Source organism: Phascolarctos cinereus, unplaced genomic scaffold (assembly GCF_003287225.1).
Source record: "Phascolarctos cinereus isolate Bilbo 61053 unplaced genomic scaffold, phaCin_HiC Scaffold_726;HRSCAF=1367, whole genome shotgun sequence".
Lineage (NCBI taxonomy): Eukaryota > Metazoa > Chordata > Mammalia > Diprotodontia > Phascolarctidae > Phascolarctos > Phascolarctos cinereus.
This window is the reverse complement of record NW_027556098.1, coordinates 37,032,867-37,049,225: the sequence shown is the minus strand read 5'-3', so window position 1 is coordinate 37,049,225 and position 16,359 is coordinate 37,032,867. Positions and strand designations below refer to the sequence as shown.

The following is a 16,359-nucleotide window of genomic DNA, read 5'->3' as shown; positions in this document are numbered from 1 at the left end:
TGTCTATGTGTGTGTATACACACATATATGTATGTGTATATATATCCATATGTAAATATATACACATATATATTTATACACACACACACACACACACTCATGTATGAGTGCATTTCCCCCTAATAGAATATAAGTTCCCTGAAGGCAGAGACATTCTCATTTTTAAAAATTTCTACATCCTCAAGGCCTCTGAGGCAAGTGGTATCATGGATAGAGAACTGACTTCAGAACCAGGAAGATTTGGGTTTGAATCTTGCCTCTGACACATACTGACTATGAGATGGATCCTGGGCAACTCTTAAGACCGTAAGTTGCTGACCTACATCAGTAAAGAGTGACTCTTCTTCTGGTTGTTTCCTATATGAATGAAATCACAGATCCAGTCCCTATGCCCTATCTCTAGCAGCTACCACAATACCTGGTATATAACAGTGCTTAATAAAATACTTGCGGATTAAATTATTGATCGGAGCGAGATCATTGGGAAATGATTACATTATAAAAAGCACCAAGTTATAATGTTGTTGTTATTGTTCAGTCACATCTGACTCTTTGTGACCCCATCTGGGGTTTTCTTGGCAAAGATACTGGAGTGATTTGCCATTTCCTTCTCTAACTTATCTTACAGACAAGGAAATTGAGGCAAACAGGGTTAAGTGACTTACCTAGGGTCACACAGCTAGTAAGTATCTAAGACTAGATTTGAACTCAAGCCTTCCTAACTCCAGGCCTGGTTCTCTATCCACTCTACCACCTACCTGCCTTGCCAAGTTATAAAAGGCATCAATAAAACTTTAAAAACATTCTATTGTGTATGATAGTAATTGGTGAATGTCTCTTCTCTTCTAAGTAGATTGTAGGCTGTTCTTTGTAGTTCCCATAATGGCTAGCACAGTAGGCACTAAATAAAGATATTTATTGAATGGATAGATAGATGGATGGATGGATGAATGAATGAATGAATAATTCCTTGGATTCCTAAGAAATCATTTGTCGTTGATACTGCTAAGGAATGTCTGCTCCTGGGCCTTTATCCAGAACAATTGGGCTTCTGATCTCTCAACTGTTTTTGACTGCCACTATCCATATACTTCTTAACCCTTTGCTTGACCTGAGAACGTATTCTATTTTCTGGGTCTCCTGGTCCTAGTCCCTGCCTGTCCACACCTTTTTTGCTGCCATCCACACCACAGCATAACATGTAGACTGTAACACAAGATTTTCACTTATTGATACATTGCCTTGTGTCATTTCCACATTAAAAAAAAATCTTTCCAACTGGATTGCAAGCTGCATGCTGTAGAACACCTAACACAGGACTAACCACATAGTAAGTGCTCAGTGAATAATGCTGTTAATTATAGAAATATACACACAGTATAACTGGTCTGACCAAAAGACTTAGTGGTTTGGATTTTTTTTACTTTTCATTTTTTTTTTTTGCTTCTTGGTGAGACAATTGGGGTTAAGTGACTTGCCCAGGGTCACACAGGTAGTAAGTGTTAAGTGTCTGAGGCCAAATTTGAACTCAGGTACTCCTGACTCCAAAGCCAGAGCTCTATCCACTGTGCCATCTAGCTGCCCCAGTGGTTTGAATTTTACAAGGGTCATTGGAGGTATACAAGGGAATTATGAGGCGCAAATGAGATAGTGTATTTAAAACAATTTTCAAACCTTACAGCACTTTATAAGTGCCAGTCATCATTAGGATTAAATGAAATTTCTAAATCACTTCGCACAGTGCCCGACCCATAGTGGGCACTATATAAATGCTTATTCTTTTCTCTTTCCCTTACTACTAGCCTGCAGTCACCAGGCTTCCAGTCTAGTGATGATTGCATTACCTGAGCCTTCTACTGAGCTCTTGATGCACTCAAGCAATGTTTATAAAGCAATACAGGGGGGAGTCGGTTTAATAACCAGCTCCAGAAAAAAAAAACTAACAAGTTTGCGCACAAACTTTTAAGTGTGATCTGTGTTATTAATATTTTCTTAAATCTAGGCAAGAGGAAAAAAAGATAAATCAAGGTCTGACTTGTAGCAATTACATTCAGCTCTTGAAAGCTGTTTGAAGCTGGTTCCAGCACACCCTCTCTAGGGGTATGATATGCTCTGAAGAGCACTAGAGTAAGAGTCTGGAACCCTAGATTCTACCCCAGGGGCCTTTAATGTTTTCTGTATCATGGATCATTTTGTCAGTCTGATGAAGCCTATGGACCCCTTCTTAAAACAATGCTTTTAAATGCATAAAATACATTGGGTTATAATGGAAACCAAGTATAGTAAAATACAGCTATCAAAAATATCTTTTAAAAACAAGTTCATGAACTCCTGGTTAAGAACCTCTTTTCTAACCCCAGCTATTCCATGGCTCAATGAAGACAGATGGGAATTCCAGACACTAGTATTTCTAAGTTCCCTGTTCTGTGGATTTATAGCATAAATCAATCCCATCAAATCTTGGCTTGGTTTAGTTCTACTGCTGTGCACAGATGCCTCTTTCCTCAGTTCAGTGGCCTATTGAAATACTTCCAGGGAGAGGACTTACTCATTATGATAGATACCCATCTAATCTGGAGAGAATCCACTCTTGTGGGCACCTGATAGCATAGTGGATAGACAGCTGGGCCTGGAGTCCTGAAGACCTGAGTTCAAATTCAATTTCAGACCCTTACTAGCTGTGTGATCCTGGGCAAGCCACTTAAACTCTGTTCCCCAAACTGTAAAATGGGGATAATAGCACTTATCTCATTGGGTTGTTGTGAGGATCAAATGAGATAATAATTGTAAAGCACTTAATACAGGACCAGGCACATAGTAAGCATTATATAAACGTTAGCTATCATCATCATCATCATCATCATCATGAAGTTGGCACAGTGCCTGACATAGAGAAGGTGCTAAATAAATGCTTATTTCTTTCCCTTTCTCTTCCCCATATAGATGGACAGATCTGTTAAACCAGTCAGGAGGGGAACAAGATCATGTAGAATAAGGAATAAGTCTGTGGAATTTTTGGCTGCCATCAGAGATAACAATCAGTTCCTTTAGCATCTAGTTAACACAGTCAGCCAAAATCCAGTATTGAGAAGCAAAGCTGTGGTGCTAGGAAAAATCTGCACAAGAGGCCAAGAAGATTGTCTTGTATTCTGTTCAGTCTGGTTTTTAGTGACTTAAAAATGGGGCATCAAGTCTGAGTTACACTCAAGAAAGCAAGATTGGTCTGTAGAGGCAAAGGACAGTAAATGAGTAGCTCACCGGTAAATGCCCAAGGAGTGGCGTGATACTATCAGATACATAGATGATGTTTCCATCTGTTGTCACTGCGATAATGAAGCCATCTAATGCCTGCAGAAAACAGAAGAAGCAAAAATGCTTTAGCATATGCTTTTTATGGATGATAAGGGCAGAGAACCCTATCTTGCCTAATTGTTTTTGTTTTAAACTCCCCAGAACATTTCCACAAATAAGATCACAGCCCTTCTTTCTGACAGCAAAGCAACTTTTCAAAATGGGAGGAAGAGTTTTCAAAAGCAAAAAGAAGCTTAGTGGAAAAGACTACATATTCATAATTTACAGAAATTAAGCAATTAAAAAAATTTTTAAAGCATGGTTCTGAACTATTTCAAAAGCACAGTGGTTACTATTACAAAAATGTAAATGTCTTGATTCAATTCGATGAGCACATATGATTCAATAGTAAAATTTGACTAAGTAAAACTTAACACCTTCTTACAAAGACCTACTGTGTGCTTTGTGTTTGAGTTAGCTTCAAGGCATAGTAAAACCTCCATTCCCTAATAGAGGAAAAGTCATGGAAGAATTAGGCACTACAGAGCCACCAAATTATTGAAATATCAATAATGACCAAATATAAGTAAGTATTTAATGAAAATCTGGAGGAAATTACCCTTTCAGAGACATCTGGCCCTGGCTTCAACTTGAGTTCCTTTATACATACCAACATTTCAGAGTGTCTAAATTATATAGACAGTATTGTCCCTAAAACAATTAATATTTTTCATTAAGAAGACATAAATATTTAACTCTTATTCTTCCTTAATGAGATTTTTTAAAAAAACCCTCTATGTTTATTATGTTTTTATAAGACATTCAGAAGCTGACATCTCTAAGCAGGACCATAATAAGTTTGGATAGATAATGTACTTATACTGGGCAACTAATGAGTTGTCTGAAGGGAAGATTGTTTCATTTTTGTCTTTGTATTCCAGGGCCTGGTATTTAGTAGGTGCTTAATAATAATAATAATGATAATAATAACAACTAACATTTAAATAGCACCTACTATGTTCCAGGTACTGTGCTAAGCTCTTTACAATTATTATCTCATTTGATCCTTACAATAACCTCAGGAGGTAGGAATGATTATTTGCCATTTTACAGATAAGGAAACTGAGGCAAACAATGGTTAAGTGACTTGCCCAGGGTCACACAGCTAATAAGTGTTTGACACTGGATTTTAATTCAGGTCTTCCTGGCTGAAGGCCTAGCACTCTATCCACTGCACCACCTAGTTTGTGGACTAATTCTAGATTCAAGGGTAAGAGAGATTAAAAAAAAAATTGAAAGCAACTCACCAGAAAATAAATCTGAAAACAATTATGTTCAAACTAAGATTATTTTTGGAATAAGTCTATCATTAAAAAAAAATAACTTTCTGAAATATCTACTCCGAATTTGAAGTCTGTTTATCTATGCTTTGGAGGAAAAAAATCAAATGTGTTCTTAGAATCCCAACAAGGCAAGTTATTGAAAAAATATGCATAGCATTCAATTAATGCTTCCCAATGTTACTCTTTAAAAGTAAGTTGTGTACTTCAGGAGTGGCCCTAACTCCTTCAAGTCACACGGGTACCCTGAAGCAGTAATATAAAAAAGTACTTCAGTAAGTAATATGAAAAAGTTAACATCCATCTTGAAAGTATGTACCTAATTGGCAGGTACATTATATCTAAGGGGATTCTGGCTTATCAGACATTTTTTAAAGAGTATTTTTAAAAAATTCATTTTTTAACATCCATTTAAAAAAATTTTAAGTTCCAAATTCTCTCCCTCCTATACCTAATCTGAAATCATATTTCCATATCAACCATGTTGTAAAAAATAAAAATAAAAAAGTCAAGAAAACTAAAGAAAGTGAAAAAAATGCTTCAATCTGCACTCAGAATTCATTAGTTCTCTCTCTGCAGTTGGAGAACATTTTTTCATTAGCTTATCAGAAAATTAATATCAGACTTATTTTGCTGATTTTCTTTATATCCTCACATTATTTGACTAAAGGTTAAGATTTCTGAGGAATAAGTCAAGGTTGCCTGTGTATTGATGGAATCACATTTCTTATAATACTTCATCCTTTCTTACAGATGGATCATTGTTATCAAAGAGGTACATCCTGGTAATAAAACCATGACCCTGTTCATCTCCCAGCTCTTATTCTGATATTGGCTTTAAAGGGCATTTTTTAGCCCCCTTGGCAGGCAGGTATACTCCTGCTGATGTCAATGGAAACCTTGCTCAGGGCAGTCTGGGGTGGGGGGAAGGAAGAGGGGATGCTTTTTATCTGCTAGGACAGTGTGTCCACATTCCCCTTGAATTCTTTATTTCAGAGCAAGTGGGTGTTTATAGCCTGGAGGTATTTATAAAATGGAAAGAAACCTCCAGCAGTTCAATAGCAATTTCTAGCAAACTTTCACTAACAGCCCTGAGTTATCTCCCTCAGAATGTCTGCTTTAGTTTTAAAAGCCCCATCAGCATAATTTAAAGGTAATTTAATAGAACATAATTACCAAGTGATTGTGTTCCTATTATTGTAAAGATGACTTTGATCAGCCCTCTAAAATTGGTTACAGTAGAAATACTAATGGCTTGAGATCTTATATCTACCACACAATACAAAGGGAAACTACCACCTCTTTCTTTTTCTGTCCCACACTCAGAATGAAACATTCCCAATGTGCTTCCCAAACAAATTCTGGCCTAAAAAAAGCCAGAATTTATACCTCTCCTGATTAAAATTCAGAACCTCATGCACTCTTTCATTTACAGTAAACAGGAAGCCTGACCTACTTTGTTCTGCCTTCGATTCATCTAAAATGGTCTGGGATTCTTACTTTCCAGGTTCACCTTGCTGGAGGAAGCAACTTTCCCTCTTGCTTATTCTCAGAGTGAAGTTGTTTTCATTTTTCTAAGCCTTGGGATCTTAGAGACCTTCTGATGATTTGTTTAAAACCCCCCTTTTGGACATTAATGAAAGGAAGGAGGAAGGAAAGGTGTCTATTTTAAGAAGTATATAGCAAATTTTTTTTCGGGTAGATGATCAGTGGGTTAGTGATGTCAGGGCTCATGCTTCTACATAAAAGAGTACTTGCTGGACATGGTACCCTTATTTCCCTTCTGCCTCCCCTTCCCCCCAAGTTTTTGCTTGGAGCAACTTCTTTGGTATAGGGGAACTCTAGGTAAAAAAGCTCTCTACCAATATAGACCTGTAATTTTTCTGTTTTCTTGGAGAGTTGCCTGAGGGTGTTTGAGAAGTTAAATGGTTTGCCTAGGGTCACAGCTTGGGGCAGCTAGGTGGTGCAGTGGATACAGCACCAGGCCTGGAGTCAGGAAGACTTGAGTTCAAATGTGGTCTCAGACACATACTAGCTGCGTGTCCCTGGGCAAGTCACTTCACCCTGTTTGCCTCAGTTTCCTCATCTGTATAAAATGAATTGGAAGGAAATGGTAAACCACTCCAGCATCTTTGCCAAGAAAACCACAAATGGGGTCATAAAGAGTTGAATATGAGTGAGAACAACACAAAAGGGTTACAATTTGGGACAGAGAAGTTGAACCCAGGCTACCTCCTGCCTCAAAGGGGTTCCCTCCCCGCTAAGCCACACTGCCTTTCATGCTCCTATCTTATCACATCGCTCTCTCGAACAGTGACAGGGTATATAGGTAAAATGTAAAATGACATTCAGAGGTGGAAAGTACTCCCTGGTTACAGCTAAGTGACAGACACCCCTAGCGAGGCACATTGGGAGCTTTCATGGATGGGGGACTCAATAGGGAAGCTCTAAGCCAGAAATGTTGCTTTGTGGCACTGTCAGGTCACAAAAAAAAAAAATCAAATTCAGAACAAAATGGCCTGAATAAACAGAGCAGGCTGTTTTTCATTTCTAATTCAGTCATCCCATCCAGACACAGTCTCAGGGTATCCTCCCTCGATACAATGGATAGATTGTTCATTTTTAGAGGGTGAGCAGGAAATTGTGCGAATTTTTTTTTCAATAGACAATGAATGCAGGGCATCTACACATATCTGCAGCCACCTTATCCTAGCTATCCCACCTACCTGAATTTCAGTCCTAGCCTCCAGTCCAAATCATTTCCAAGTAATGCTATCTAATTTTGACTATGCAAGCTCATGTTTCTTCAGACATTTTTAAATGCCTCTGAAATTTATTGAATAAATGAGACTATGCTTTCAGTTCATAAATACAGCCTGTAGCTATAGTTCTGTTTTAGCTATATTTACATAAGAATGAAAATAGAAAGTTATTTATGTAAAGCAGTATAATGATATATCTATCCAAGCATTATATTTTACAAACAGCTCTATATTTAACTTGTTTAAAATGCATTAGTAGAAAAGTAAGTTTTGTAGGCTCTTTACATATATTTTGTATGTAGATTTAAGCATTTTTATGCAAATGCTCATTAATACTTGTATATTCCATAATATTTGGACTTAGTCATTATGGCATTTAATTATTCAAATACTTTCATTTTTTTCTGTATATCTAATTTATGCAAAGTGAGGGTTATATCAGTACTATGCATGTATATGTGTGTGAAGAGATGAACAGATATGCCCAAAGAAGAAATTCTCCAAATAGTTTGCTAGTTATCCTTGAGATAAAGTTCCTATTTTATCTTCTTTATGTTAAACTTACCCAACCTAATTCTTCTTGCTCTGCATAGCATAAAAATATACAGAAGGATGCTTCTCTTGCTATCTCTCCTATGGGGAAAGAGATTAACTTTTCCATTTCTGAGTAAGTGGGAAAAATGGGAAAACCTTGCTTTGTGTGTTAACTTCAGTTCTATCTCCAACTGGTGGTCAGAAAAATCTGAATGTTCTTTGCAGAAACTCTACCTTCACGTATAGTAGATTACAGAACAGAGGCAACATGGTGTAATGGTTAGAACATTGGTTCTATAGTTGGAACAACTAATTTCAAGTCTTAACTATGGCACTTAACTGTATGATCCTGTGCAAGTCACTTAACCCCTGAGCCTGGGTTTCCTCATCTATAAAAATAGGAATATTAATAATAATGTGTTTTATCTGCCTCAGAGGATCTTTTTTTGGGTAAGTGGTTTGTCAGCCTTGAGGTACTTTATAAATGTGAGTTATTATTGTTTTCACTAGACCATAAATATTTTCAGAAGAATAGTTCTCTGCCTCCATAACAGTTTGAATCATTGACTGGGGAGGAAGAAATAAGCCAATGGGAACCTACCATTTATCCTGGAGAAGAAAAACGTGTGTACATGCGCTCATCTAATATAGTATTAGATGTACATGTGATTTTCTTAGGATAGTTCTCCAATCTCCATCAGCAATTTTGAATCATAAAATTTGGATTACAATTTTACAAGGAAAAAAATTAACACAATTATAAATAATAATAAATAACATTTATATAGCACTTTAAATTTTTCTCAGAGTTTTACATCTATTATCTCATCTGAGCCCTAGAGCAGTCTTGTAAAGTAGGAACTACTAAGTATCCTTATTTCCATTTAACAGATCAGGAAACTGAGGCTCAGAGGGGTTAAAGAACTTGCTCAGGCCAACTCTCAAGCCTCAATGCCACATAATCTTTCAAAAACACTTAGGATCAGCTGTGTGACCCTGGGCAAGTCATTTAACCCCAATTCTCTGAAAATAAAAAAAAAATTAAAAAACCACTTAGGATCAAAGACTCAGAGATGGAAAGGACCCTAGAGAACATCTAATTTAAATCTCACATTTTCCTGATGAAGACACTTAGTTCCACAGAGGGAAAGTGATTTGCTTTGGGTTGTAAAGGTATTAAGGAATGATGGCTATTTGAACTTATTCCCCTTGACTTAAATCCAGCCCTCTTTCCATTCTACCTCACTGCCTCTTTAAAAGTAGTTTTAATTCATTGGAAATTTTCACAAAAACAGAAATTGAAAGCACATCTTTCTTTTCAAAATGTGTTCTTCCTAAGCACATAATTTTATAAAATGAGGTTAGCATCAGTCCTTGCATTCAGGGAAAAGGAAAGTCTACATCCTATGAAAGCAAAGTCTGTATGTAATTTTTCCCATCCTGTATTATTTACCCTTTGGCTAGCAAGTCATCACATCTCTAGTGCAGAGTGAGAAAGCCAGGCACTTCCCCCCTAGCAATAGCAATCTATGGTATTCTGATTTACTACTAAACATGACTTTGGGTCTCACTATACAGATTTGCTTCATTACACCACCAAGTACTGTAGCCACAGCACGAATGGGAGCAAATAATCACATGATAGGATATTTTTCACAGGGCCTTCTCTTGAAGGATTGTAGACAAATTATTACTTGGGCCAACAAGTTACATCCAGAGTCAGTAAGATACTTTTCTTTTGAAGCCCTTAAAACTAATTTTAAAATGCATTTTTTTTTACCTCTAACATCAGCTGGGTGAATTCTTCATTACTGAGAAATGAAGGCTTCCAGTCTTGCTGAATGTCACAGAGTTCTGTTTGCGCTGAAACTTCTAAACAAATACAAATGTGTTGTTACTTTCATTAGTGCATGAAAAAAGCATGGTTACAAATGAGGCACAAGCTATTGCCATGTGATTTGATATAATTGTAAGTAATTTGAGAAGATCATATATCTCCTAGGAAATGGTTGATTTCTATATTACAGTTGATAATAGGAAATAATCAGATTATCTTATTGGGAATAGACAGGGGTTCTTATGATGGGGATCCCAGGACCTGGCCATTTAAAAAAATTATTACTATTGTGTTTTAATAGAATTGGTTTCCTTTGCAATCCTATGTATTTTATACCTTTAAAAACATTAATCTGAGAAGAGGTCCTTAGGCTTTACCAGATTGCCAGAGGGGTACAAGACACACAAAAAGGTTAACAGCCTCTGGTCTAGAACTTGAAAGCCATCTTTAAGGTGCCTAACAACACCCTGGCTACTTTGAGCACCCTTGGTTAGTAAAGGGAATATCAGTTCAATTCAATAAGCATTTTTAAAGTGCCTACAATGTGCCAGGCACTGTCTTAAGGGCTGGAAAGGAACTACTCCTTCCCTACACACGGATATAACACTATCATCATATCTATACATTTCTATGCAGCTAAGCCATGATCCCAGTGGCTCAATTTGTGTAGTTGCTCCCTGAAGAGTCAACAAAAAGCAAAGACTTATTAAGGTGTTATAGATGTTTTGACACTGGAAAAGAGAAAAAAATGTTTTTGTTCAAATTAGACAAAGCAACCAGTAACTCTAGATAGGAAAAAAAAAAAGAGAAGATTCAAATGTTTTACATATACATATAAACATCTATTATCTCATCTGAGCCCTTACAGCAACCTTGTGAGGTAGGAACTACCAAGTATCCTTTTCTCCATTTTACAGATCAGGAAACTGAGGCTCAGAGGAGTTAAAGAACTTGCTCAGGCCAACTCAACTTATATACCCCCCTTATATATCCTATTGAGCAATGTTCTCCTTAGATTCTCTGGTCTCTTTTTTGAGAACTGTTCAGTTCAATACAAAATACATACACATTACAATTAATATAAAACAAAAAAAAATTTCCTTCTTTATTTTTAAAGCAGTACAAAAGAGCAATAGTCCTTGATGACTGACTATAGCAGAGAAAGAAATCCAGGGAAGAAAACCATGCAAAAAGAGTCAATTGACAACCTATATTGAGTGCCCATTGCGTGCAGAACATTGTATAACAGCCAGGATTAATTTGCCCTTGAGATGAACAGGGTAAAAGAAAACCAGGGAAGTGAAGAAACTTTGTATTTGTGAATCTTAAAGGGAGTTAATTCTAGTATTGACAGTAAGGTGATTAGAAATAGGGGAAATTTTCCATTTCTCTGAACTTTACCGATGTCTTCCAATTTTTCCCACTCTTGGAAAATTTATATTTGAGATAGCTTACTATCCAAGATAGGATATTGATTTTTGTTGAAATATCTTTTTATTGAATGAAGAAACTCAGCTTATGGCCAAAAAAGAAAAAAAACAAACCCCCAAAACCATATGTGACTTCTCTGATAAATCTGTGGATTGCATATATTATGGCAGAAGATGTTCTCCATAGGAAGACTGAACTCTCTTAGGCCCAGATTTCCTTTAGAAGAAGGGTTATATTTATCAGTGGTGGAGAAAAAGAAAACACAAGTTTCCTTCATGTTAATAACATTTAAATCATTTGGTATGACTAAATTACTTTCTAATATAGTATAGTAATACTGATAGTTGCCATTTCACTCAGTGGGGTATTTCAACATCCTTTAGTAATTATATTCTTTGGTGCATGGGGCCCAATTAACACATAACTTTTTATTTTTAAGTTTAGATAAGCTATCTCTAGGCAATTAAAAAAATGGTATGCTGTACTGAAAATGCAGTGTTATGATAACGCCATCAGCACACCAACCATTTCATCTGATTGCATATTTCTAAGTGTAACCTGGGATGGCCTTTTGAGAATGCTCAGTTAGACTAACATGAAGCCCACCGTGTCCCTTACCACATGAGTGGGGATAGCCTTGAAAGACTGGGTCTTTAAAAGTATCCTTTGGCCTTTTTCTCTCCCTCCTTCCCCCATTTTATGGGTTTTATTCCTCTTGCAAATTCTGACCTGTGGTGGGGTGGGGCATGGCTCTCCACCAATAAAGAGAGTCCCTTACCAAAGGGCTTTGGGATAAAAAAAAAAGGAGGGGGAGGGGCCAAAGCTTTCAAATAAAAAGCCTAGGAGAAATTTCTATTTGAAGGCGCTTAAGTCAACAATCAACATAAGAAATTTAATCAATCAGGTTTTTATCATTTCCAATTGTGTCCCAGGGAGTATATAACTCTTTGATCACAATATCCACGTATTATAGTGTATCTTAACTAGGGGTGGCAGGTGCCATCTTTGCAGTGGTGCAAGCAAACAGAAGATCAGAAAATAGGACAGAAACATAAGAGCAGGAAGTGTAAATGTTACCCTAAACTGAAATAATTCTCCCCTTTTCACAGTCCTTTATTTCTATTTCTATTGACTAAAGCAGAAATACTCCTGGGATATGTGGATTGGGACTTCAGTGTTTGGGGAAATTAAATTAAATTAAATCAGTCAGTGCTGAGCACACAGAAGGGAGATAAACAACCAGGAAATATGGCCCAGTGGAATGTAACATTTCCACTGAAAGAGATAAGGACACCCAATTGTGCTTCCCTTATTTGCATTTAATTCAGGGCTTTAGGCTCATACAATCAGTGGTGTTGACTCAAAACAGTTTTAATTTCTCAGCAAATGAAAGGGGTCTGATTCTTGTTTTGATCTGCCCCATACTTCCACCCATCCATCCATAAACAGGGAATAAGCAGTGATCAGGATTGCCTTAGAAGAGGAAGCAAAGAACTGGCCAAAGTACTGAAAATGTTCATTGTAATGACCTGAAACCCAGTTAACTTTACTTACCTTTGCTATCTGGCTTTCCTATTGCAGAAAGGCAGAAGAGGAAGATAAATGAGAGAATATACACCAATGAATACCCATTTCACTAGCCACATCTACACAGATGATTTTCCCTGGGTAATTCTTGGTGAAAACCTAGCTTTTGCCTAGAATCATTGGGCTAAATGAAGGAATCTTGAAGCAAGAGTTGGGGTGGGGTAAGGAAGCTGTTCTGTACTGTTTAAGATTCAGACCCAACTTTCATTTTTTATCTAATGGTGCACAAACTTACTTCTAGTTGAGACCAGATTTTCCAGCTCATTTTGAGAAATAATGTAACAAGGAATGGGAATTGGGTTATATTTATTAAGGTTCCCCATTAGACTATGAGCTTCCTGAGTGAGGGCAGGGGCTATTTTTTGCTTTTCTAGGTATCCCCAGCATTTAATACAGTGCCTGCTACAAAGTAGGTGCTTAATAAATACTTGCTAACCTCTGGAATAGATGCAAGGGAGTTGATGATAAGTAGGACATCCTCTCATGAAGAGAAATGAGGATATAATAGCTATTACTGTTTATTAGAATTCTTATGGATTGATTTATTAATGTAAATTCCTTCTGGCTTCATTCTATGATTCTATGATTCCCCAGGAGAACAGTACTTCTACAATATGCCATACTGCTTGGGTTCAGTCTTTTTTTTTTTTTATCCATGATACTGACCTAGTTTGAGTAATTTGGGCAAAAAGTAATTTTTATCCAAATTACCCACTATTACATGTTCACTTTTATTGGAAATCTCAGTTTTTAGAAAATGTGCTTATTTAGGAAATATTCCGGTTCCAACATTAGGTGTTTTCAACTAGTATTGCTATACTTTTATTCCAATCCTACTAGGTTATTCTTCACTAACATTTTTAACTGAAGATATTAACATTCTTCTTTCCTCTCCCTTGGGCAGCTTTGAAAAAGAGGGTATATTATTACTGTCACATTTTTAATAGGTATGTATAATTACCAAAGAAATTGCAAAAGAATAATGAGCACAATGAAACTTTCAGATGTCCCAATCATGCCCTCTCTCATGAAATCATCTTGTCTGTGGCAAAATTTCAGTGAAAGAGAAGCATCGCCGTAATGATAGAATAACTATAATTATTTCCTCAATACTTCTGACATTTGTGACTTTTCATTATATTTGAAGTCATTTTTTTTAAAGAGGTTATGCTTCTCATTCTTGTTAACATCCTTCCTACGTTTTAACTTTCCTTCATTTTTTTTCTCTTAATCTGCAGGTGGGAGGCGGGAAAAGCATAGTTAGTGCAGGGAGAAAAAGAGATTGGTAAAGGGCACAAGAGAATAGGCTAACACAGGGATTTTAATGACCTCTTAAGAGCTTAGTTTGATAGCAGCTTCAAGAACCAACCCAAAGTACAGTATCTTTTCAAACCAGGACTTGATGCTGTTCAGAGGTCCAAGAGGGTGAGAATGATACAAGGATGTCCACACATCAGAATTAAGGACAGGGACAAGGAGGGGAAGAGAAGTTGGCCCTGTCCTATCTAGTAGGAAATCAATTCAACTGCCTCCCAAATTTTTCTAAGTCAGAAAAAATATGTGCTCCAAGTATACTTTTGATAAGGGTAATCCCCCTGGCAGTGTTTATATCCTGACTGGTCTGGGTGGTTATTGCTGCTCAGGATTTCCTACACTCCTTATTTAACACGCTCTTGCTGTGAATGATCAAAATAATAAAGGCAATTTGGGAGGGCAGTGCCACACTCTAACCTAGTCTAATAAGGGGCTATTAATGAGGGAGGAGTAACATGGAATGAAGAAAAGCTGATTCCTATTTTATACAAGGCAGCTTCTCAAAAGGATAAACTTGAGGGGTGGAGAAATCCAAACTATGAAGAAGACACTGTAGAAAGGGCAGGAATTAAATAGGAATAGAGAAGAGCAGTTACTTTTTTTTTTTACCATTGTGTTTCTGTAAAAATCCAATGACTTTTTCAAGCACTGTAGTTTTATCCAGTTTTCGAGTGTTCCCTGGAAGCATGGAGCTAAGTTCTTTGATGAGAACATTGAACTGGTCACGACGCTTTTTCTCAGACTTGTTTCTTGAAGCTCTAAAAATATGAAAAACATTGGTAACCAAAATATTCTGCTTACGATAACACTTGTCATGACCAAAATCAAGGCATTACAAATCATGCTCTGGAATCACCCTGTTCTTAATGCCATGGCAAAAATAAGCTGCCTTAGCCTCATTTCACAACGAACTAATACATGACAATTTTTTTTAGTAGTGACTTGCCCAGAAGTAGAAAGGGAGTTTATATGTGTTATGACCAGAACTCTATGCAGCTCCTGGCAACAGCCTTGATGCCATACTTTCTGATTACCCAGAGTTCTAATTTTACAAAAGCAGCATAAGTACTGGTTATAGGTCAGCCCCTAGGAAAAGGTGATGCTAATGTTTGTTTGTAACCATGAGTTTAAGTTACCTAGTTGGGAGTTTCTTCCTTTAGCAGTGAGGAATGTGCTCCAGTTAATTTCTCACAACCCTTCCCTAGCCCCAGTATTTCTAAATTTGACATCGAGCCACACAGGGGTCATGAGTATGTTCTGCCTTCTAATTTCATAACATATGAGACTCAAGCCAGTTCATGTTTCTTGAGTGTCTGCCACATATAAGGCTCTAGGCTAAAGGCTATGGAAGAAGCATGCAGTAATACTAATACCTTACTTTCACATAATGGTTTATAATTTGCCATTTTCAAAATGTTTTCATATGTAGGGTCACAAATGTTTCACATAATGTATCTCACAAATAGGTTTTACATATGTTTCACATATATGATTTGCATATATGTAAGGATCAATTGATCTTTATTGGTCTCATTTTACCAGTGAAGACACTGAGGCTTACTTACTAAAAAAAGAAAAGAAATTGAGGCTTAGGAAAGTCAGGTAATTTGACTAAATGGCACTTCTCTGGACTCCGTATTCAGCATGCCACACTACAATGGTTCCAGCATTCAAAGGAACTTGTAGTCTCATCAGAAAGTCAACATGTACAGTCATTAAAAAACTGACAATATGCAATGTAGGGCCAAAATATGTCACAGAGACAATAAGAACCACTGGGGATCAGAGAAGGGATAAATTAAATGTTTGTGCTTTTCATGGATGACTTTACTAATAGTAAAACTTCAGATAACTGTTAGACAGTCTTTGGTAGCACCTACAGAGGTTTCAGAAGGTAATCAATTCTGACTTCCAAAACAGAATAGAAAGGGTAGAAAATTCCCAGAATTTGTGCCTATGTTCCAGAATGTTCTGCCTCTATTTTTAGGTTAATAGTAACTCACACCACCATAGTGCAAAAGCTTTGCAAAGTACTTGGCTTACATTATTTAAAGTCCCATTTTACAGAAGAGAAAATTGAGGTTCAAGAGGTTAAATGATTTGCAATGGTCACATGGTGATGGGGTGATGGGACCTGGATCCCTAAAAGGAAAAGAGCAAGTCTTTGAAAGCAACCTAGTCCCGGAATTTTTTCATGCATTTCAGCAGCCCACATCAGTGGCATCTCATCCTAGGCATCTGGCTCACCCCAGCCCACCTAGAT

The 16,359-nt window shown here is 37.0% G+C and overlaps 1 protein-coding gene across 1 annotated transcript in view; it reads right to left on the bottom strand.

Moving 5' to 3' along the window:
• Nucleotides 1-16,359, bottom strand: part of NPAS2 (neuronal PAS domain protein 2) — a 242,957-nt gene that overhangs the window by 77,540 nt on the left and 149,058 nt on the right. Inside the window, exons 3-5 of the mRNA XM_020992942.2 lie at nt 14,706-14,854; nt 9,708-9,799; nt 3,259-3,348 (exon numbers count right to left, since the gene is read on the bottom strand). Coding sequence (XP_020848601.1) covers nt 3,259-3,348; nt 9,708-9,799; nt 14,706-14,854 — 331 coding nt within the window. The remainder of the gene's footprint in view (nt 1-3,258; nt 3,349-9,707; nt 9,800-14,705; nt 14,855-16,359) is intronic.